General features: G+C 49.6%; 1 protein-coding gene across 1 annotated transcript in view; it reads left to right on the top strand.

Annotated features, from left to right (window-relative positions):
- LOC105496121 (angiopoietin 4) overlaps nt 1–16,574 on the top strand; it is a 42,717-nt gene extending 26,143 nt beyond the window's left edge. The window contains exons 3-9 of the mRNA XM_011766237.3: nt 370–491; nt 3,498–3,745; nt 7,525–7,640; nt 8,993–9,094; nt 10,506–10,672; nt 14,574–14,704; nt 15,860–16,574. Coding sequence (XP_011764539.2) covers nt 370–491; nt 3,498–3,745; nt 7,525–7,640; nt 8,993–9,094; nt 10,506–10,672; nt 14,574–14,704; nt 15,860–16,020 — 1,047 coding nt within the window. The 3' untranslated portion in view covers nt 16,021–16,574. The remainder of the gene's footprint in view (nt 1–369; nt 492–3,497; nt 3,746–7,524; nt 7,641–8,992; nt 9,095–10,505; nt 10,673–14,573; nt 14,705–15,859) is intronic.
- The last annotated feature ends 7,496 nt before the right edge of the window (nt 16,575–24,070 follow it).

Below are 24,070 nucleotides of genomic sequence, written 5' to 3'. Positions count from 1 at the left end.
GGGAGCGAGGGAGGAGTCCAGGGCCAGAGTGAGGGCCACAGAGCAAGAGAGAAGTGGTCAGGTACCACCTGGAAGGCAGGGCAGACAGGCCCTACAGATGGGTTGGATGTGGGGGACAAGGATGACAGCTCTTGGGGCCTAAGCAGCAGGGAGAATGGAGCTGCCATTGCAGTGATGGAGAAAGGCAAATTTAGGAAGCAGATCATAAGCTAAGTTAGGGCCTGTGAAGGAGTAACCACAGGAACTATGACTGGGAGAGTGGAAATGGGTAAGTTTCTAGAGTGGCAGGGCCTGTGGGCAGGTGGGTGGTTGGGCAGGGCTCCTGTAGTACTTACGTAGCCCCCTACCTGCTTCTGCTTGCTGGGGCAGCTCCTGAACCAGACATCAAGAATGGATGCCCAGATGCCGGAGACCTTCCTTTCCACCAACAAGCTGGAGAACCAGCTGCTGCTACAGAGGCAAAAGCTCCAGCAGCTTCAGGGCCAAAACAGGTGGGTGTGGCACCTGGCACCAGACTGGGACAGGGGCTGGGGCTGGAGTGCAGACAAGATAGTTTTAGGTAGACTAAATAGATAGACTATTTAGGACCTAGGGCGGGCACCAGAACCAGTGCTGGGATTGAGGCTGGAGCCAGGACCGGAAGCTGGACATGGGCTGGTGTCTGGGATGGGGCCTGCTGCCAGAGCTAGGAGCTTGGATTAGGACTGGGGCAAGGAGGTATTCTGGGAGTTAGGGCTGAAACTAGAGCTGGGAATAGCCCCTGCTGGGGAAGGACTGAAACCAGGGCTGCAGCCCAGACTGAGGCTGGAAATGAGATTGGGTATGGGGCTGGGCTACGGACCAAGCAGGCACATTGCCTGGCCCCTGCACTGGGTGGGACAGGGGATAGGCATTTTCCTGGGGCCCAGGACACCCTAATTCTCTTTCCCTTTCCTTCCTTCCTTTCCTCCTTCTTTTATTTATCTCATAAATTTTAACAGCTTTATTGAGATCTAATTCACCCACCATACTACTCACCCTGTAAATTTTATTGGTTTTACTTCTTTGCAAGTAAATAAATCTGGTGCTATCTACCTGCTTCCTTTCCCAGAAGAAACCACAGCTACCAGGTTCTTGTCTGCACTGTCAGAGTCTTTGCGTTTATAAGCAAATAGGCATCAGGGGAACACTCTTTAAATTACCGAAAAAAAATGGTCATGAGGTTTAGATAAAGCAGAAAAATCTGGCAGCTAAAGCTGATTTCATCTCCAATTCAAGTTGAGTGAAGAAAAAAACTGCCAAAGTCAGGGTTCTGGAGAAGGCAAAATCTATCCACTGAACGAGCCACAGGCCTGTGAATCAGGCCAGATGTTGTTGTTCACATGCTGGTTCAGGATAAGGCCAGAAGATCCCCCAGCTCTCTGATCTGGGTGCAATTAATGACAGTCTGCCCATCTTCTTATTCTCCCAATCCAAGGTCTCAGTGGCAAGGACTGGGACACTTTCAGTGACTCTAAATTAGCACCAGGTGTCTAGAAATCAATGAGGATGGAGGATGTCATCAGTAAACTCTTGGCCCGTGAAGGCAGAGCAGGAATTCTAGAATTTCAGTGTGCCCCAATTCTCTCTTTTCCTGCAGCATAATTGGGTGTCCAGAGGAAATTTCTTCTGCCCTAGCTGGACTCATTTTCTTAGTCTGCAGAATGAGTCGGCACAAGTGGATATACAGTAAAATGTCTCCCTCCCAGCCCTGTTCCTCAGCCACCCACCCAAGCCAGAGGTAGCCACTATTCCTAGTTTCTTGTGAACCCTTCCATTCATTCAACCAACAATTATTTTTTGAACTCTTTTCATGTGTTAGGCACTATTATAGACACTGTGGATATAGAAGTGAACAAAGAGACAAAAGCCCCTTTCCTCATGAAGCTGACATTCTATAAGCTGACATTCCAGGGTTTCTTATGAACATGCAAACACCTACATACAGAAGATTGTTAACTTACAACGGCTGGGCTTACAATTTTGTGACTTAACAATGGTACAAAAGTGATACACATGCAATAGAAACCGTACTTTGAGTACCCATACAACCATTGTGTTTTTCTCTTTCATTACAATATTCGATACCTTACATAAACTGTTCAATATTTTGTTATAAAATAGGCTTTGTGCTAGATGATTGTGCCCAACCACAGGCTAATGTAAGTGTTCTAGGCCTGTTCTAGGCTAAGCTAGGATGTTCAGCAGGTTAGGTGTATCAAATGCGTTTTTGACTTAGGACACTTTCAACTTAAGATGGCTCTATTAGGACGTAGCCCCATCATACGTTTTGAAGCATCTGTACACTCCCGTTTTTATCCTTTTTAAGCCCAAATGTAGCCTACTACTTGTTTGTACCTTGTTTTTATAAATTATTATTCAGTTACCTTAGAAAGATTCTATAACTGCATGACATGCTTGCTCATTCTTTTCTCCACCTTTACAATGCTCCACCATGTGTGGTCCCTGCTTTTATTTCTGCAGTCCCCAGTTAATGGATATTGAGGTTGTTTCCAGCTTTTACTAATCCAACCAGTGATATGATGAGTAACATTACTATATCTCATTTCACACACATGTGAGCAAATCTGGAGGATAAAATGCCCAAAAAGAAAGAGCTGAGTCAAAAGCTTTCTTTTGAAAAACTCCTCTTTGCTTCTAAATCCATTACAAAAAAAAAAAAAAAAAAGTCTCTTGATTATTATAATATATCAGACAACAGGAACCTGTACAAAATAAAAGTGAAAGCTGGGCCCTCCATCCTGCCCCCGTCTTCCTCCTCTCCATCTCCATCCACTCAAACCTGCTCTGCAGAAGTCACAGCCCTTGAGGGAATTTCTTTCATATTATCCCCAAACACAGGCACCACTGTGGTCTTTCCAGCCTTCTCCTATATGTTCACCCCATTTCTCTATATTTACATTAATACTTTCTTTCTTTCTTCTCTTGCCACACATGGGGTTAGACTTGATATGCCCCAAGTCCTGGGCATCTTTCCAATTCTGTGCAAATGCCTCCTCCTTCATGACTGCGGAACATTTCCAGGGACACCAAAACGCAACGGATTCAGCCAGTCCTGGCTGTTGGCCATCTAGGCTATATTGTTTTTTGTTTGTTTATTTTTCTATTAGAAGCAAGTCTACAGGGCCATTCTTGCCCATGCTCCCTAGAGGATATCTCCTGAGAGTAGACTGCTGGGTCAAAAAGCAAGCACATTGGGGATTTGATACTAGCTACCCAGTTGCTGGTGTCCCTCCCACACCACCTCTTTCTTCCACTAAACCTCAATCTATATTACTCCAGGGCCGGCTACCTATTTTCTCCTCTCCTCAACCTGTGCCTACAGTGGCCACAGGACGTTCCACCACACTTGAGTCTCATTGTCAGGCTGCAGGGACTCCAGGGCCCAGGGGAGGCGCGCCGGGGTGCATGCTTCGCGAGGATGCCAGGCTCATCTCTGTGCGCCCCCTACCCCGCAGCGAGCTCGAGAAGCGGTTGCAGGCCCTGGAGACCAAGCAGCAGGAGGAGCTGGCCAGCATCCTCAGCAAGAAGGCGAAGCTGCTGAACACGCTGAGCCGCCAGAGCGCCGCCCTCACCAACATCGAGCGCCGCCTGCGCGATGTCAGGCACAACTCCAGCCTCCTACAGGACCAGCAGCACAGCCTGAGCCAGCTGCTGCTGTTGTTGCGGGACCTGGTGCAAAAAAGGGTTAACGCCTCGGCTCCGGGTGAGTGAGCGGAGTGCGCCCCAGTGCGGCTAAAGACGGGTGGGAGATGGGAGGGAGACCCTGCTCACACTCCAGGGTCTCTGGGTACCTGGGGGCCATTGCGGGCCCCACCCTCCCCGACCATCTGTGAAACAGAAATAACAATAAACAGTAATAACAATGTCAGCAACAACAATCCCAATCCAGGCCCTGTCCCCTAATTCAGTGTGTCACCTTGGGCATGCCCCTGCTGCTCCCTTGGCCTCAGTTTACCCGTGGGTTTTGGAGGGGAGGATAAGGGCAACAGCAGTCCAGACTGACAAGTTTGGTCTCCAGGATTCACTCTCCAGCCGCACTTTCTTGGTCTTGTCCTACCCCTCCCTGGGCCTCAGTTTCCCTAGCTATAGAATGGGGAGGAACTGGGGGGTTGGATTCAATGCACCCCAAGGACCTCTCATCTTAATGTCCCTGTCCCTAAGCCCAAGAGGGCCAAACAGAAGTGAAGAGGCATCCCTGGCCCTGGCTTCTGGGGCAGGAAAACAATGCTAGGCCAGCCTCCCAGGGCCTCACTGACTCCTCCTAACACAGCCTACTTGGGTTATCCAAGGCATTCTTGGTCCCAGCGGCAATCACTCAGTCAACAAACATTTACTAAGCACTTACTGTGTTCCAGGCCCAGGGCTGCGTGCTGGAGATACAGCAGTGAATGCACAGTCACAGCCCCTGTCCCTTGCAAAAATGTTCGATCGCTGGTCTATGAGTCCCAGAGGGAAGGAGAAAGAAATACAGTTTTTGAGTGCCAAATATGTGCCAGATGCTCAGCTATCAGTGTTCCTGAAGTTTCTAGACCATGAAAACAGACAGGTCCAAAGGCTGTGCGAAGGAGAAGGGCTCTTAGCCTGAGGCTAGCAGGGGCATGGGAGGCTTTTGAACAGAGTGGGACTACTTTCAAGAAGCTCTGATTGGAACCATGTGTGGAGATGGCTTGATGAGAGAGAAAGATCAAAGGGGCTGCTGCTGCTCCTAGATCCATAGGGGAAGTCTGGAAAGCCTTTAAGACCCAATAGTGATGGCAGTCCAGGCGCCACCAGTGCAGACAAGGATTTGAGGGCAGAGGATCCCACCTGGCTCCATCTAAGTCTGACGGACACTGCTGAGTAGGGATTTGAGGCCTAAGGAAGCTACAGGCAGGAAAAGTAGACACCTTCTACACCGCGACATGTGGATTAACCTGAACCCATCACTGGCTTATGCATAGACCTGGCCGTGAGCTACCTGAATTCATCCCATGTGTGGGTTTCTTGTAGCTCAGCCCAAGGCACAGGGCCTGGGCCCAATGCCTCCCACTAACCCATGGCTAACCCAGTCCCCAGCTGAGGCTGAATGTCTACTCAATCGTCTGAGTAGGAGGTTGTGTTGGGCACCTCATCTTGAGCACCTTTTGCCCAAACACCCTGTCCCCTGTGCTCCACTATCACCAGGGAAGGACACTAGGCAGCTGCTTTCACCCTCTTCTGGATGGAGAAACTGAAGGACAGACTCAGTCGCCAGGTGTAGAAGAGAGGGTTGGTTGGAGATGGGGCACAGGAACCAGGCATTCTTGAAGTCTAGCAGGAAGGGAGCACTAGCTCTCTGCCTAGCTTTGTCCTAGTCAGGTGGAGGCTGGTGAAAGGAGAAAAGAGTCAAGTCTTCTGATGTTTTCAGGCAGTGGGGAGTTTGGTTCAGAAGGTTACAAGGACAAGGGCACAGGCAGAAAAGACCTAACCTGTGCACGATATAAAAGCAGCAATTGTTAATGCAGGCTGTTTGCCCAACCTTACGTATGCTCAGTGGTGGAAATCCAAGGGGAGATGTGTAGGAGGAAGGGCACTGGTTTTGCAGTCAGATGGGATAGAGTTCAAGCCCTGGCTCCTTCACTTATTGGCACTGGAACTTCATACAAGTCATTTATTTAACTTCTCAGAGCCTCAATTTTTCTTACCTGTAAAATGGGAATAATAATCTCATAGAGTTCTTGCACAGAGAATCAGATGAGTTCAGGCATACAAAAGGGTTCAGCACAGTGCCTATGGCCAAAAGCGAGGGAAACTGGTGCAAAGTACCAGCCCAGATATTCAGAGGAGGACCAGGTCAAACCATTACATGTCAATATCAGTCCATCCTATTCTAATGCCTCCCAAAAATATTTTTCCTGGTCCCAAACTACCCCTGGCATTACATGGCACCTTGGAAACACTACAATACATGGTGAATATTTCACTTTTAGTGTTGATATTATTGTTGTTATTGTTATTGACATTGTTGTAAACTAAGGAAAGTAACAGTGAGCAGAGCCTTGGAAAGGGTGGCTGGAAATCTCAGGCCAACCCTGGCTCTGTCCTTGCCTTACTGGGTGAGGTTCAGCCCATCCCTTCTCACCATGAGGCCAACAGCCTCCTCATGCTTGGCTGGACCCCATTCCCCATGGGGAGCTAGGGGGGGTGCCGACAGGTAGGGCAGTGGAGACCCCTGCCCAGGAAATGCTTGTGGGTGAACTGGGATGGATTTGGGGGTCTTTGTCACCTCATTTGTGACATGAGAGCAATAGCCTTCTCCAGACAAGTGCCCCAGATCCAGGATCTGGGATCCCTGAAGTTCAGATGTAAAGCCAAACCAGGAAGTCCCACCCTGTGGTAGCCTCCTGGTTCCTCATTGGTTTTGATGACCTATCCATCTGGAATTTTAGCCCCATCCTGTGTACCTGCCTACCCAGAGAGACTGGATTCTGGTAGAATCATAGTTCAAACCTTTAACTGATTCCACTAATTGAGACAGAGGAGATTTTAAATCTCTGCACTTTATCTGTCAAGTCACTTTTTCCAGGCCAGGCCTAGAAACCCCTGGTAAGTTTTGGTCATTAATACTATCCTGATCTCATGTAGTCCAGAGGGAAGAAACAGGGGCCCTTTAAGGCCAGCTGTCAGCTTCCAGGGAGGACAGAATGAGGGAGCCTATGCCCAGGGCAGCAGGGAGATCCAGCCAAAAGGGTGGGCTATGGAGGGGAACTCACAGCTTCCCACCCAAGGGAGCTCCAAAGAAGGAAGGTTCTGCCTTACCTGGCTGTGTGTCCTTGGGCCAGTTGCCTCACTCTTGGGCCTCAGTTTCCTGGTCTGTGAAATGGGAAGTGCCTCACTGGAGTTCAGGCCCCAGTAACTCTCTCCCAGAAAACTCTAGCAGCCTCCTCTCTGGCCTCTCAGCTTTGAGTCTCATCCTCTCCAGCCCCCACTCCACACCCTGGACAGAGTGCTCTTTCTCAGCCCAGATAATCTGGGCTCCTCAGCCTGGCATTCAAGGCTGACCTGGCCCGCCCTGCTGAAATCTCAGCTTCCTCTCTCCTTTTCCTTTCCCACCTTCTCTGTGCCAGCCTCGTTGTACCCTCTCAGTTTCATCAAACAACAAGGAGCCTCCCTGGTCTCAACTCCTCTCTCATGGTATGAGTCATTTCCTTTCCTTGGCCTCAGCCTCAGTTCCCCTCCTCATGCCCTGTCTTCACACACTAGGGCCCTTCCTACCTTGGGGCCTTTGCATATGCTGTTTCCTCTGCCTGGAACACCTTCCCCTTCCCCATTGGGCAACTCCCGCTCGTTGTACAGGTCCCAGCTTACTGTCACCTCCTCTACGAAATCTTCCCAGGTCTGACTCATCTCCCTGTCCCCAGCACCTCCCAACCCAGAACCTGGCACAAAGCAGGCGGGCATGCGCACTTGGACCCTCTCTTTCCTTGCCCATCTCCAGATGACTTTTGTGTTGTCCCTTTGCAGCCTTCATAACGGCAGGTGAGCAGGTGTTCCAGGACTGTGCAGAGATCCAGCGCTCTGGGGCCAACGCCAGTGGTGTCTACACCATCCAGGTGTCCAATGCAACGAAGCCCAGGAAGGTTAGGGGGCTCCCTGGGAACTGTGGCTGTTAGAGGGTACTGAGCCAAGGGCTTCCCAGACAGACACCCCCTGCTCCATCGGGACTTTGTCCAGTATCTGAAATACCAGAGGTGTAGGGATGGCTTTGACTTCTGAAACCCCCAGCAGTCAGGGGTCAGATTGTGGAGATAAGCAGAAGTTCCCAAAGTTGGCAGTGTATCCTTCACCAGCATCACTTTAGAGGTGCTTTCATCAGAACAGCAGGAAATAGTTCTGTGTTGGTTAAGATGATGATAGCTGATATTACAAACAACCCACAAAATTTCAGGGCCTTAGCCCAAAGATGTTTCTTTCTAGTTTACATATTGAAGGCAGGACTTGGGATTCTGCCCCATGTGGAAATTAGAAACCAGGGCTAATGGAGGTGCCACCATTTTCAATGAGTGGCTCCCAAGGTTGTCCTAAAATTTAAGGTCAAGTCATCAGATAAGGAGGGTGACAGAGAAGAGCACGGATGTCAGGAGGGAGGGTCTGAGAGCCAGGCCTAGAAGGGAAACAACTAGCAGATTCCAACTTCACAATTTCCTTTTTTTTTTTTTTTTTTTTTTTTTTTTTTTTGAGATAGGGTCTTGCTCTGGTGCCCAGGCTGGAGTGTAATGGCATGATCACAGCTCACTGCAGCCTTGACCTCCTGGGCTCGAATGATCCTCCTGCCTCAGCCTTCCAAGTAACTGGGACTACAGACACATGCCACCATGCCCTGGCTAAAATTTTTAAATATTTTGTAGGGACAAAGTCTCCCTATGTTCCTAGGCTGGTCTCAAACCCTTGGGCTCAAGTGATCCTCCCTCCTCGCGCCTAAACTGCTAGGATTACAGGTGTGAGCCACCATTGCTCTATTTCCTTTCACCCCCTCTTAATATACCAAAGAGAATGCCTCTGTTTGTCTCCAGGTTGTCTTTTACACTTCTCACACACCTGCTAAACTCTCCTTTCAACAAAAAGAGGTCAAGCTTCCATTTACCTAGTATGTGCCAGGCACTGTTCTAAACACTTTACGTGACTCATCTCATTTCATTTTCACAACCCCAGTTTGCAGATGAGAGACTGAGGCACAAAGAGGTTAAGGTATGAACCTCCATTTTACAAATGAGAAGAGGAAGGCTCTGAGAGGTCATTACTTACCCACCACTTTAGAAAAATGATGGCAATGGATGGGCAATTTGAGCCTGGATCTTTCTGATGCCCAGAACCCCCAGGCTCACCTGTTGCTCTGTGGGGGTCTGTCAGCCTAGCCACATTTGGGCCAGCACAGACCTGGCCTCTGGCTGCCTCCAAGGGCTCCCAGCTGTGCCTTGCCCACCCCCTCCAGGTGTTCTGTGACCTGCAGAGCAGTGGAGGCAGGTGGACCCTCATCCAGCGCCGTGAGAATGGCACCGTTAATTTCCAGCGGAACTGGAAGGATTATAAACAGGTAACCCTGCTGCCTTGGGGAGGGGCCGTTCAGCCCTGAAACTTGGGGCAGGGGCTGGGCTGTTGGAAGGGGACTGCTTTGCCCTCATTCCTCCCCCAGAAAAAATCAACTCATCTAAAGTTGACAGTGCACATCTGCTTTATGGTACCCCATCACCTGAATGTTCTTTTTGAAAGCTTTGACATATATTCTAAGAAAAAAAGTTTAGCTTTATTTTTGTTTTAATTTTTTTTAAAAAAATAATACATATACATTGCTAATTTTTTAAAGAATACAAAGGAGGGGACAGAATAAAAATCCCCCCCAGTCACCCCTGACTATATTACTTTAATGAAGTTTCTTGTCTTTTCATACACCTATGGTCATATCTGCAGGAGAGATTCATCAACGAGGAATTGCAGGGCCAAAGATCACATGTATTTTATCAGAAGAGAAACCCGATTGTTTTCCAATTTTTTAATTAGGTTTGAATAAAGGATTTTTTGTCAAGCTGACTTAAAATACTTAAAAACTCTTAAAGTTTTCAAAGCCAAAGAAATAGAAAAAGATTCCCACAAGGTGATACAGCAGTTCTGTTATTTGTGTCTGCTTGCTGTTTATTTAGGGAATACTTAAAAATAAATACCAAATTAAGTTATGAGTGTTTTGAACTAATTGGGTTTTAAACAATAATTAAAATGGCAAGGAGGAATAGGGTGTCCAGGTGCAGAAGTACACAAAAGAACACTGAATATTAACCATCAGGCTAATCCGCACTGCATCGTGACTAAATTGGGGAGCGGGCTTTGGGTGTGCCCCTGTCCTTGGTGCTGAATTCTTGTTCTGTCCAAGGGCATTGGGACATGACATTCCCCACACTCTCAGTTTTACATTTCTGTGTTGCTGAAATCTTGCAGTGGCTGCGCTGTCACTGAACAAAGTTTTCTCTATTTATGTAGCTGATTGAAATACTTATTTAATTTTTGTTGAGGTTTAACATACATGTGACTAAGCACACAAATAAAGTGTAAGTCTCAGTGAACCTTTACATATGTATTCAACCATGTGACCACCACTCAGAGCTAGACGTACAACACTCCCAGCACCCCAGAGGCCCACTTTGTGCCCCCTCCCAGTCAATACTCCACCAAAGGTAGTCACCAAAGATTAGTTTTCCTGTTCTTGAACTTCAGAGGAATGTGATCTCAGTAACTTTTAACAGGCTTTTTCACTTACAAAAATCTTAGTCTTTTCCCTGCAGCAGGTGGAGGGCTCCCACTCCCAGTCCTGCCTACATTGTACTTATGAACTTGATCATTAAGCACAGTGGTTTTGTATAAGCAGCCCTGGAGCCTGGCCCAGCCCAGCTCCTCAGCCAGGGACATGGCCTCCTCCTCAGCATGAGTCTCACCCCACGCTCCCCTCCCTATAGGGCTTCGGAGACCCAGCCGGGGAGCACTGGCTGGGCAATGAGGTGGTGCACCAGCTCACCAGAAGAGCAGCCTACTCTCTGCGTGTGGAGCTGCAAGACTGGGAAGGCCACGAGGCCTATGCCCAGTATGAACATTTCCACCTGGGCAGCGAGAACCAGCTATACAGGTGGGCTCAGGGCCCAGACCGGTGTGGGGGCTGGGGTCTTCAGGCTAGTGGGTGGGCTGGGGTCCCCAGGCTAGTGTCTACAGAGTCTGCTCCAAGGGTCAGTCTCTGGGCGTCTCCTGTTCCTGCCATCTGTCCCCCATTTGGGTACGCGTCATGGGATCTGGAAGCGGCTGGTTAGCACTCAGCATGTCCTAGCCACTGGGTGGAGTGGAAAGAATGTCACCGGCGCTGCCATCTGAGGAGCAAGAAGGGGTCTTCCAAGGTCAGTCACCCCAAGTCAGCCTTTTTACAGAGACCCAGAAGCAAAAGGAGGTGACTTGCCCAGCCTGTCCTATGCCCGGGGTTGGGTGGAAGGGTCCCTGGGCCGGAAGTTGAAATTCCTGCGCTCATTGTGGCCTTGCTCCAGCTTGCTTTGGGAATTTGGACAAGGCAGTCTGGCTTCTCTGAGCTTCTGCTTCTTCAATAGCAGGATGAGCTTAAACATGACGATATTGTAAGATGATCAAGGTTTCTCACCCCGTCCTCAGCCTGGTTCTTGGTATATTTGGGAAAAGGAATTAGCATTTATTGAGCACCTACTATGTTCCAGGCACCATTATTCCATTTAATCTTCCCCACAACACTTTCAGGTAGGCATTACTGTACCTACTTTAGTAATATGGAAACTGAGACACCAAGTTTAAGTATCCTGCCCAAAGTTACAAGTTAAATGAGCTGGGATTTGAACTCAGATCTCCCCGCTGCCAAAACTCATGATGTCTCCACAACATGACATTGCCTCTCAGAGAAATTTAAGGATCTTTTAGATAAGCCTGGGTCCTGGCTATCTCTGAACCAGGAAAAAATTGGATTTATACACTCACACTCACAGGGCTGCAAAAAAACCTCACATGTCATCTGGTTCTTCATAGATTCCCTCCATAGTTGCAATCATCATCCAGCTGTACTGGAATACCTCCACTGATGGGAAGGTCGCTTCCTCCCAAGGAATGTCCGAATGACTCTCTGTCCTCCTGAACTTTATGCCTGATTCCACTTCTGGGAACTTCTCAGTGATTTGTCCCCATTCTTTCCTCCAGCTGAGTCCCATTTAAGCCACTGGCCACCAAAGCAAAGGCTTTTTTGAGGCAGGGTCTCACTCTGTTGCCCAGGCTGGAGTGCAGTGGTGTGATCACAGCTTACTGCAGCCTTGACCTCCCAGACCTCCCAGGCTCCAATGACCTTCCCACCTCAGCCTCCCAAGTAGCTGGGATTATAGGCATGCACCACCATGCACAGCTAATTTTTGTATTTTTTATAGAAACAGGGTTTCCCTGTTTTTATAGAAACAGGTTGCCCAGGTTCTGACATCCCTCCTTATGGGATCCATACCAACCTGATAATGCGAGGTCCAGAGCAGAATGAAAAATTCCTTGGATGTCCCCCTACTCCTCACACCTGACCAGTGAGTAGCTACAACACCATGTTGAGTTCCATTTAAGCCACTGGCCACCAAAGCAAAGGCTTAAGTCCTGACTCCATCCCTACTTCCCTGAATGACCCTGAGCAAGTCCCTTCACCTTTTCACATGTAGAATGGGTGCCTTAGGCATACCTACCTCAAAAAGGGTGTGATGAGGCCTGAATGAGATACTGCATGTGAAGCATTAACACAGTGCCTGGCATGTAGTAAACACTCAGCAAATAAATTACAATCACTGTCCCAAGGCAGCCCTTCATACCCTTCACTGGACTGCTTTCTGGGAGCACTGCTGTTCCCATCCCCAGACATAGTAAGTGCCTAAAAGGAAGCTGAGGGAGCCTCCCAAGTCTTTTCTACACAGAGAATGATTAAGTCTCATTTCCCTGGTGACAGACACAGTCTGTGACTGGAGGTGTGGTGACCGAGCCAACCACATACCCAGGCCCTGTATTCCCTCTGAATTCCCACTGGTGAATTTCTCAGGCCCTGTTCTGGGGGTACAAGAGCTTCCTTGAGCTTCCTTGGCCACATCTGCCATCCACTTGCCTCCACCCAGCAAGACCTTTTTTATTTTATTTTCCGTTTTATTTTTCTTTTCTTTTTTTTTTTTTTTTTTTTTTTTTTAGACAGGGTCTCATTCTATTGCCCAGGCTGGAGTGCAGTGGCATGATCACAGCTCACTACAACCTTGACCTCCCAGACCTCCCAGGCTCCAGTGACCTTCTCACCTCAGCCCCCCAAGTAGCTGGGATTACAGGCATGCACCACTATGCCCAGCTAATTTTTGTATTTTTTATAGAAACAGGGTTTCCCTATGTTGCCCAGGCTGATCTCGAACTCCTGGGGTCAAGCAATCAGCCTGCCTCAGCCTCCTAAAGTGCAGGGATTACAGGCATAAGCCACCCTGCCCAGCCTCAGCAGGACCTTCTTAATTGCTCCCAAATTGGCTCCCTACTTCGGCTGCCAGTGCAGCCTCCCGCAACCCTGCTGTACAAACACCCCACATTCTCTCCAACCAGGCCCAACCATCTGCCAAGGGCCAAATAATAACAAGCACTGAATGTGTTGAGCAGTCACCCCGGGCACTGCTCTTCACACTTCACACACTGACATCACCAAATCACAATAACAAACGACAGCAGCACTGTTAATTTCACTCTTGTTACCACTGGAACAGATGAAGAAATTGAGGTTCAGTGGGGTGAGACAATCCTCCAAGGCCATGCAGCTATCAAGTGGCAGAGCTGGAATTTGAATCCAGGCTTTCTGCCCCCAGATCTCATGGTCTTCATCACCAGGCAGGGTTGGACATGCCCACCAAGGCCACAGAGCCTGGCAAAGAAATAGAAACCCTCACCCGGCTGGCCGCAGATGTCGAAGCTGCAGAGCTGGGGTGCCCTGGAGCCCAGATCCATGGGGGCTGGTGTGGTCAGGGAAAGCTTCTTAGAAGAGGTGGGTGATTGTGAGGAGGTGTGATGGGGCTGGGGTTGCCAGATCATCATCAGCTGGGGAGCAAAGTGCACATAGGCTCTCAAGTCAGGCCACACTAGGCTGGCATGTGGCTCTGACCCTCATTCATTCTGAGACTTGAGCAGGTTTCTTTGGCTCTTGGGATTTCTGTTTTCGCATGTGTAAAATGGGAATAGGGTGTTGTGAGGATTAAATGAGAATGAGTTAACCTAGGCAAAGCACTTTGAACAATGCCTGACACATAGCAGATGCAAAAAAAAAGAAAGAAAGAAAGAAAGAAAGAAAGAAAGAAAGAAAGAAAGAAAGAAAGAAAGAAAGAAAGAAAGAAAGAAAGAAAGAAAGAAAGAAAGAAAGAAAAAAAAAAGAAATGTTGCTGGGCACGGTGGCTCACATCTGTAATCCCAGTGCTTTGGGAGGCTGAGGCAGGCAGATTACTTGAGCTCACGTGTTCAAGACCAGCCTGGGCAACGAAGTGAGACCCTATCTTAACAAAAAATACAAACATTAGCTGGGCCTGGTGGCACGTGCCCATAGTCCCATTTACTCAGGAGGCTGAGGTGGGAGGATTCCTTGAGCCCAAGAAGTCAAGGTTGTAAAGAGCCGTGATCGTGCCACTGCACTCCAGCCTGGGCAACAGAGCAAGATGCTGTCTCTAAAGAAAAAAATATATATATATTAGCCATTATTATCATTATTGTGACCATTATCACTTCTCTCCAAGACTCAGGTTCAGTGAGATGGGGGAGGCCTGGCATACAGTAAGTGCTTTGTCCCTGGGAGGCAATAGGCAGGGAAGGCAATCCAGGAAGGGAAGCAGCCCAAGCCTTCCACCCAGGCTGGGGCCCTCCCTCCAAGAACACCTGGAGGGGAAGCCCAGCGTGGGACAAAGCCACTGGGGGAGTTCTTCCTTGACACAGCCCCAACCTGACTCTGGGCCCTTCTGCCACCACCACCTCTGGGTGGCTTCCAGGCTTTCTGTGGTCGGGTACAGCGGCTCAGCAGGGCGCCAGAGCAGCCTGGTCCTGCAGAACACCAGCTTCAGCACCCTTGACTCAGACAACGACCACTGTCTCTGCAAGTGTGCCGAGGTGATGTCTGGAGGTAGGTGCAGGGTAGGGTGAAGTTCCACCCACCCACGGGCTTACCCAGATTGACACTCCCATTCCCTCCCCAGGTTCTTGTGTGCCCAGGTGCTGTCAGTAGGGTGGGTGCAGGTCCAGGCCTTGCCCACCCATAGGCTCACCTGGCTGTGCCCCTTCGGTGCCTTCCCCCACTGGGTCCTTGAGGTCCCCTCCAGGCCTCACCTCCTCCTAAAGCTGGCACCACCAGTTTTCCTCAGAGACAAGGCTAAAGGAACACTGAGTGCAGGGCCCCACGGGGAGGCACCTATCAGTCCTAACCCCAGGCAAGCCGAACCAGAATCAGGAGACCAGAGGGAGGCAGAGGGGCAGCTCCCCACCAGCTCTGACTCAGGCAGTGTTCCTTGGTAGGCACAGAGGTCAGAGAATGGGAAGTGGAGTGAATGGGAGACAGAGATAAAGTAGGAAGAACAGAGACGGGGGAGAGACCTTCTGAGACACAGAGGACAGATGGAGAAAGAGAGAGACACCAAGGCTCTCGGAGTCATTGAGCAGCAGATGGAGAGCTACACCAGGGCAAAGAAGTACAGAGGGAGACGGGGGAGAAAGACTCAGCCCAACAAGAGGCTGGGAGATGAACACAGCGTGTGAAAGTTGGGGGCCCAGAGGAAGGGAGGGCCAGAGACATGAAAGGCAGAGGAGGACCAAGACCATCAGACAAAGATGAACACAATGGGACACACAGAGACAGACCCAAGCACAGAGACCATCAGAGAGAAAGAGATGAACCTGGAGAGTGAGAGACTCAGACAGAGTGACAGAGACCACTAGGAAGCAGTGGGGAGAGCGATTTGGGGAGGCTGGGGAGCTGGAAAGGCAGAGGGTCAGGGAGGGAGGAAGACAGGGACACCAAGGGCTCCGGGAGAAGGCCGGGAGGAGCGAAGGGGCTCGAGGAGTGGCCAGAGCCCCTTGCTGCCCTCTAGAGGCCCGGGCTGAGCAGAGGGTCTATTGCCCACCCCACCCCCACTCCCACCCAGCCCCATCCCCAGCCAACTGGCTTCCCAGAGGAGGTAACAGCCCCGATTAGTCTTTGTTCTCTTTGGGACACAGGGGCTGCCCTCTTGCCATTGGCTGGGCTCCCACCTCCACCAAGCACCTTTCCTCCCTCTTCCACCAGGGTGGTGGTTTGACGCCTGTGGCCTGTCAAACCTCAATGGTGTCTACTACCACGCTCCTGACAACAAGCACAAGATGGACGGCATCCGCTGGCACTACTTCAAGGGTCCCAGCTACTCGCTGCGTGCCTCTCGCATGATGATACGGCCTTTGGACATCTAACAAGCAGCTGTGCCAGAGGCCGGACCACACAGGAGAAGCTCGGACTTGGCACTCCTGGACAACCCGGACCCAGATGCAAGACACTGTGCCACCACCTTCCTTGACACCCTGGGCTTCCTGAGCCAGCCCTCCTTGCCCCAGAAGCCCAGAAGGGTCATCTGCCCCCCTGCTCCCCTCTGTCTGTTACATGGAGGGTATTCAGGGCCCATCCCTCTGATGTAGTCCTCACCCTTCTTCTCTCCCTCCCCCTTCAGGGGCTCCCTGCCTGAGGGTCCTTGAATGGGCTGAGAACAGACCAAACTAGACTCTTCAAAGGAATACATGACCAACGGTGGGGTTGCAGGCAGGTGGAAAGGTATTTGCACACCAGAAGCTGCCCAGATGGCCCAGGTTCTATCCCTTGGGTTGGCGAGAAGGCCATCTCCCATTCCAAGCTCCTGTTCCAAGCTTTCCTAGTCTTGAGATGTCCTTGAACTTTCTTTTCAAGTCTGAAGGGGCTGCATCCACCCCTTAATGGGTGGGTTAATCATCATTTCCCCTTCATACTCCACCACTTCTAGGCTCCAATGACTCTAGAGCTCAGGGTCTTTAGACTTCACCACTTCTAGGCTTTACCACTTCACCACTTCTGGGCTCCAATGTTTGGAGCTCAGGGTCTTTAGGAGACCTAAAAGGACATGCTCCTTCACCTCCAGCATGTCCTAGAGGATGTGTCACAGGGAATAACTATGGCTTGTCTCTAAAAGTACCTATGAGCAATGAGAAAAAGAAACAGCAGGTTAAGTCAAAGTGAACAGGCACTCTTAACTGCAGGACTGATCAGAGCCTTTAATATGGTCAAGTGCCTTGTGACTACCCATGAAGTGGCTAGAGTGGGCAGCTTTCTCCAAATTTACTTATTTGAAAATGGGCTCAGTTTGTCCCAGAGCATCTCACAGAGCTGTAGATGCTCTTGGACAAAGCTAGGGCTCCCCTGGTGAAAGGAGGAGCCCCACAGCCCCATCCCCACCTCAGCTATACTCACCCTTTTTGGCTACAAGGGCCACAGTGACAGCCTCAAACAACCTCTAAAAACAACTAGAAATAACCTTTCAGTTGAAACAGATACCATCCCTGAAGAAGGGTCTAGAACTTAGTCCCTGCCTGTGTTATAGGCTCATGCCTTCCAAAGCTCCTTCAAGCCCCAGGAAGCTGATCTCTACCTGGGTGGCTTCCCTCAGGACTTCCTGTAACCTCAACTCCCCCAGGCTCAATTACAGGGACTGTTGGGCAGGACATCTGTCTCCAAGTCCAGATCCTCTCTGCCTCCAAGCCGAAGCCCCTAGCCTCCCTCCCCTTCCCCATCCAGCAGTGATGCTGACTCTGTGGTGGTAGGTGGGGAGCTGCAGGGAAGGAGATCAGGCCTCTGCCTGAGCTTGGGAGACCAGGGCCCACGTAGCTTCTTTCAGAGGATGGAGTCAGAAAGGATCCACAGCCACCGTGTCACCTGCCCCCATCACTGTGTCATGCTCTCTGCCCTGTTGTCATCAGCCAACACCCAGGCCTAGCCAGGAGCCCATCTGTCCTACCGCCAGGATACACATCTGTCCTCAGAAGGTTTTCTCCTGGATGAGGCTGGCCCAATGGGAATAGGATACCTTCATCCCCCTGGCTCTGCCCCAGCCCTGAGTCCCACTCTCAGCCGATCCCTGAGCAAACCCAGCACAGACTGACTTTGATCTTATTCCTGGGAAACAGCACTTTTCCCCTTCAAGACCCAAAGGACATGGTTGCTGATGGTGGCACTTCAGGCAGGATGGGAAATCTTTAGGGGTAGGTTGCTGCCCAGAGAGCTCAAATTGCCTCAGGCAGCATTTGCCCAGCAGACTTTTATTTAGCCTCTACTGTGTGCAGTGTGGTGTGGTAGGCAGGGCTTTGGAGTCGGACAAACCTGCTCCAGCTCTGACACTTTGGTCCAGTGGCTCAGCCTCTCAAGGCACCAGTTATCTTCTCAATCGTCAAAGCCTCAGTTGTCCCATCTGTAAAATGGAGATGATAATATTCCTTCCCGGCTGGGCTGTGGCAAGGAGGAAATGAGACCATGTATGTCATCGTCTTAGTAGAGCCTGGCATGAAGCAGGTGCCTAATAATGTTTGTCCCCAAAGAGGTGAATGGGGTGAGGAAGGTATTCCCCAGCACATGCCGCTCCTTCTCCTGCACTCAGGTGAGGAAAAGGTGTTTTATTTTTGTATCCACGTCATTTATTTTTCTACTGTAGTTTCTAGGCTGATTGCAAGCTAGAGAGGAGACAGGGCAAAGCTGTGAGGCCCAGGGACAGAACTCCTCTGGGTGGCATGAAGGCCCAAGTCCCTCTCTGTACTCCCATTTTATAAGGGGGCAGGAAGCTGATTTGAGTTGCCCTCAGACACCTGTTCTTCATGTCATTTTATTTTATTTTTTTGAGACAGTCTCACTCTGTTGCCTAGGCTGGAGTACAGCAGTGGCATGATCTCGGATCACTGCAATCTCTGCCTCCCAGTTCAAGTGATTCTCCTACCTCAGTCTCCTGAGTAACTGGAATTACAGACACCTACCACCACACCTGGCAAACTTTTGTATTTTTAGTAGAGACGGGGTTTCATCATGTTGGCCAGGTTGGTCTCAAACTCCTGGCCTCATGTGATCCACCTGCCTTGGCCTCCCAAAGTGCTGGGATTACAGGCGTGAGCCACCATACCCAGCCTCAGACACCCGTTCTTAAATATTCATCCTTCTTTCTTATCTTCCTTCCTCCTCCATGCCAGGACTCAGGTACAAGGGATAGAAATTCTAGCCCTAAGAAATAAATTGACTCACAATTTATTGTCTAAGGGTAAAGGCAAGTGAGGTTAGATCCAGAGGCTCAAATGATGTCAGCTCCAACTCTCAGCCCCTCCATCTGCCCCTCCATCTGCCCCATTGACTTCATTCTCAGTCAGGATCTCTCCTCACAAGAAGGCTCTGGCAGCCCCAGGCTCGTGTCCTCCCAGCTCAGGATCCCTGACTCGGGGAGCTCCCCTGTCTCCGTGGTTCCAGTAAAGGAATGATTTTCTGCAGCCAGGACTGGTCCTGTGTCCATCCTTGCACTTATCACTCTTACTCTGCTTGACCAGACCTTGGTCACATGATCACGCCTGGCACCAGCAGTGGGGTCAGTGCCACCCAAGTCATGACTTCAGGAAGCAGGGATGCTGGGCAGGCAGGAGCAGGTGTTCACCTTCCCTCCTTCCCTGTCCCTGGCTCCCATCTTCTCTCCACCTCTGTGCCCTCTCTCAGCCTCTCCGTCCCCAGGTCGTGACCCGAGGCTCCAGTTCATCCCAGATTGCCTCAGACTATCATGGACACAGCTGTGTCCTGCCCAGGAATATTAGGTCCTGTTCTCAGTCCTGGCTCTGCCATTGGATCAGAGCCCCTGGCCCTCTCTGAACCTGTTTCCCATGGACAGAGCACCTAGCAACCTCTGGAAGCCCTTCCGACAGTGATGCTGACTCACAATGGCTGCAGACAAGACCAGCCTGAGGATCCTGGGCAGCACAAGGCACTGTAGAGGGCATGGCTGGTGTGGTCTCAAGCCTAGATTGGGTCTCCTGGGGGCCACAGCTCATAGGGACCAGCCTCTAGGATACCTGCATCTGCGGGTTCCTATGCAAAACCCTTGTCACCTCTCCCTGCACCAGGTTAGTTTTCTTACCATTTGAGTGATGAAGAAATTAGGCACTGGGCACAGTGGCTCCTAGCCTGTAATTCTAGCACTTTGGGAGGCCAAGGTGGGTGGATTGCCTGAACTCAGAAGTTCGAGACCACCCTGGGCAACATGGTGAAACCCCGTCTCTACTAAAAATACAAAAACTAGCTGGGCATGGTGACACATGCCTGTAGCCCCAGCTCCTCGGGAGGCTGAGGTGGGAGAATTGCTTGAACCGGGAGGCGGAGGTTGCACTGAGCTGAGATCTCGTCCCTGCACTCCAGCCTGGGTGATGGAACCAGACTGTCTCAAAAAAAAAAAAAAAAAAAAAAAGAGAGAGAAAGAAAAGAAAAAAGAAATTAGGGCTCAGAGAGGGAAAGGGTCTCATCCAAGGCAGCACAGCCATGCACCACCTCCAGCACATTTGCATTTGTAAGCTGCCTTCCTCTCCCAGAACACTCTGGACATCTGGGTATCTACCACCAAACTCCTATACCAAGGGCAGGAGGAACTTCCTGGAAAGGCCTCCAAGACCCCTCAGTCTCTCCCACTGGCACCTGATGGATCCTGAGGGAGCCAGATCGGCAGAACACAGCATTTCTGAGATCTCTACAAGTTCCCAGCAAAGGCAGTTTCCACACTGGGGAGAGAGTTCCCTGAGTACACCCCAGAGACATCCACGACGGGCGAGGTAGAAAGCGGCCATGTGCCGAGGGTGAGGGATGATCCTCATCAGGATGGTTTGTCTCAGTGGCTGGGGAATTTGACCCTTTTTTCTGAGTTTTCCTTCCCCTCAGTCTGTGTGGGCCTTCACCTCTCCCATTTAAAGATGCTTCAGAAAGCTGACAGCGTCACCTTGGCAACACCAGAATCAACATCCTTAAATGAGAAGATGAGGTGAAGTGACTTGCCATGATTTGTTCATTCTACTTTCCCTCCTTAATAAAGCAGCTCACAAAGCTGTAATAATTAATCCAACATGGCACAAGTATAAGGATTAGCAAATGATGATCACAAATAATCCATGCGATATATGTGTATTATTTTTTATCGATCTCGGTTAACCTTGAGAAAGAAAATAATTAACCAGACTTGCTTTCTGATGTGACACAAAGGATAAGCCCACACCAGCCCACAGGCTATAAAAACAACTGACGGATATCATAATGCACAACCACTCAATATCCGTGTGACCTTAAATAAGTTGCACAACCTCCCTGTGCCTCAGGTTCCCCTCTGTAGCAAGCTGGTAATACTGCTGCTTCATGGGGTCATTGAAGGATTGATCAATGAATTTTTCTTTGCTGTCGCATGGGCATATTTGGCATCTGGTGAAGCCATGGACCCCTCCTCAGAATGGTGTCTTCACGTGCTTAAAATAAAATTAAATGCATTGGATTATGAAGGAAACAAATTATATTAAAAACACAGTCATTGGTTGGGCACGGTGGCTCACGCCTATAATCCCAGCACTTTGGGAGGCCAAGTCGTGCAGATCACAAGGTCAGGAGATCAAGACCATCCTGGCTAACACGGTGAAACCCCATCTCTACTAAAAATACAAAAAACGTTTAGCCAGGCATGGTGGCGGGCACTTGTAGCCCCAACTACTCGGGAGGCTGAGGTAGGAGAATGGCGTGAACCCAGGAGGCAGAACTTGCAGTGAGCCAAGATTGCGCCACTGCACTCCAGCCTGTAAAAATACAGTCCTCTGTAGGCACATGTGTTATGCCAAGTTCCTGTGAGGGCCCAAAGGACACATCTGTTGTACCAAATAAGTTCCAGAGCTGAACCTCAGCACACATGTGTGCATCTGGGCACCTGTGCACAGAGCTTGTATGCACAGAGCAGGAACACATGCATGCTACAAAAGGCTCAAGAGCCAGACTCCAAACTCACTGCCCTTGTTGATGATTTCCAGCTGATGGAAGATGGAAAGGCGAAGGTAGATGTGTTTTGGAGATAAAAGGCCTTGCTTCTCTGTTTACTGTCTATGTGACCTTGAGCGAATTGATTGACCTCTCTAAGACTCAGTTTTCTAGAATATAATATGGTTCTCTTCTCTCAGAGAAAGGGTGGAGTTCAGTGAGGTAACAGAAATGTAAGCATTGCATCATTCAGAATGCTCTGGGCTGCAAGTAACAGAACACCAACTCCACTGGTTTAAATGAAAAAGAAATTGATCATCTAGAGGTAGGCTTCAGGGATGACAGGAATCAGGACCTCAATGATGTCAGTAAAGCTCCAGGCCACTTCTGACCCTCCACTCAACCACTCACTCTTCCACCTCCCTGTCAGATTGGTCCCAAATGTGGTTCTCCTGGTAGTCCATACTGGAGTAGTGTCCACGCTGTGTAGTGTCTTTTCCCCACCAGCAGAAGAGAGAACCTTTGTTTTTCTTTTCTTTCCTTTCCTTTTTTTTTTTTTTTTTTTTTTTTTGACAGAGTCTTGCTCTGTCTTCTAGGTTGGAGTACAGTGGTGCGATCTCAGCTCACTACAACCTCTGCCTCCTGTGTTCAAGCAATTCTTGTGCCTCAGTCTCCCAAGTAGCTGGGATTATGGGTGCCTGCCACCACACCTGGCTGATTTTTGTATTTTTAATCGAGACTAGGTTTCATCATGTTGACCAGGCTGGTCTCAAACACCTGACCTCAGGTGATCCACCCACCCCAGCCTCCCAAAGTGCTGAGATTACAGGCGTGAGCCACCACACCCAGCCAGCAGAAGAGGTAACAGTGTTTTCTGTCAAACTGGACAGGTAAGGGAGGGCAGTTGATAACTGGAATGGCACACCTTGGAAACCGACACAGAGCCCTTCCCTCCTGGGCCTCGGTTCCCCCATCTGGATAATGGGGGCTGGACACCCTCTGGTGACCCTTAGGTATAGCCTTTAGGAAGCTTCAAATTCTCACCATCCGAGCCCGGGTCTCAGTGATCCACATGTGCCACCTCTCCCAGGATTCCACTGCAGATCTCTCACCTTCATTACTTCTTCCTGAGACCAGCTCAAGACCAAATAATGGGACAGTAAAACTTCCAAGGTAGAAAAGAATCTAAAAATGCCTGCCCAGTTTGAGCAGGAATGAGCTTGTTGCTCCAACTTAATATATAGAGAGCTTTACAAGTAGGAAGGGATCCTCTCAGACCCACTAATGTTGACGGAAATTCAGAAAAAAGAAAGCAGCCCTGACATCCAGGGGCCGTCCTGGATAGTCATCAGCTAGGACTGGGTGTTGCTGCGAGTCAGCCCAACACGCACAGGGAACAGCTTATGTCCTGTCCAACATTAATGATTGCCCAGAACACCAACATCAGATGAGGTCCTCAGTGATTGATGAATCAAGACAAAATGTGGAACACTCTGTAACCGTGCCTGAACAAAGACAAATCATGCACATTTCCAAGCCACAAAAATGACCAAACACCCCCCAGTCCCAGCTAATCCAAGTGACCACTGCTTCTTTCCCAATGAAACCGTTAGCCTTGTTGAGTCTGCCTTCTCTATAGAAAGGACTTGTTAAGATCCCAACTGCATAATTACCCCCACTTCCTGAAGTGATTGGACTGGATGCTTCCTGAAGCATCCAATCTGAAGAAAACTCCCACATCCTCAAACCCTATTCAAGTCACCTAACAAAAGGCCAATCCTATAATAAGCCTTTTCTAACACTCTTACCAAGACATTCCAGGGTTCCCCATGGTGTGCACTTTCTTGTCCAAATGAGTAATAGACCCACTTATTTAACTACAGGTGCGTTCCTGGTGATCTTAGGCCCTTAGGAGGGCATTGACAGTAAATTACTTATTTGTGTGCATTCATAAAGTGAGCTATCAATTCCTTAGGCCTATAGTTCCCGAACAACTAAAAAGACTGAAGCAAAATTATCAATTAAATACTAATGCACTACAAAACTAATAATAATTATTATTATTTATTTGTAATTAAGTTATTAATAATCATGAATTTTTTTTTTTTTTGAGACAGTCTCACTGTCACCCAGGCTGGAGTGTAGTGATGCAGTCATAGCTCACTGTAACCTCTGCCTTCCAGGCTCAAGAGATCCTCTCACCTCAGCCTCCCAAGTAGCTGGGACTAGAGACATGTGCCACCATGCCCAGCTAACTTTTGCACTTTTTGTAGAGACAGGGTTTTTGCCAAGTTGCCCAGGCTGGTCTCAAACTCCTGGGCTCAAGTAGTCCACTGGCTTTGGCCTCCCAAAGGGCTGGGATTACAGGCATGAGCCACCACACCTGGCCAACAATGATTATTATTACTGTTTATTCACCCAAACACTGCTGTATGTACTGTCCCTGCCTCTCTGATTCAATTCTCACAACCTCCCTGA

Source organism: Macaca nemestrina, chromosome 15 (assembly GCF_043159975.1).
Source record: "Macaca nemestrina isolate mMacNem1 chromosome 15, mMacNem.hap1, whole genome shotgun sequence".
Lineage (NCBI taxonomy): Eukaryota > Metazoa > Chordata > Mammalia > Primates > Cercopithecidae > Macaca > Macaca nemestrina.
The sequence above is the reverse complement of the archived record's forward strand: the minus strand, read 5'-3'. Positions and strand labels throughout refer to the sequence as shown.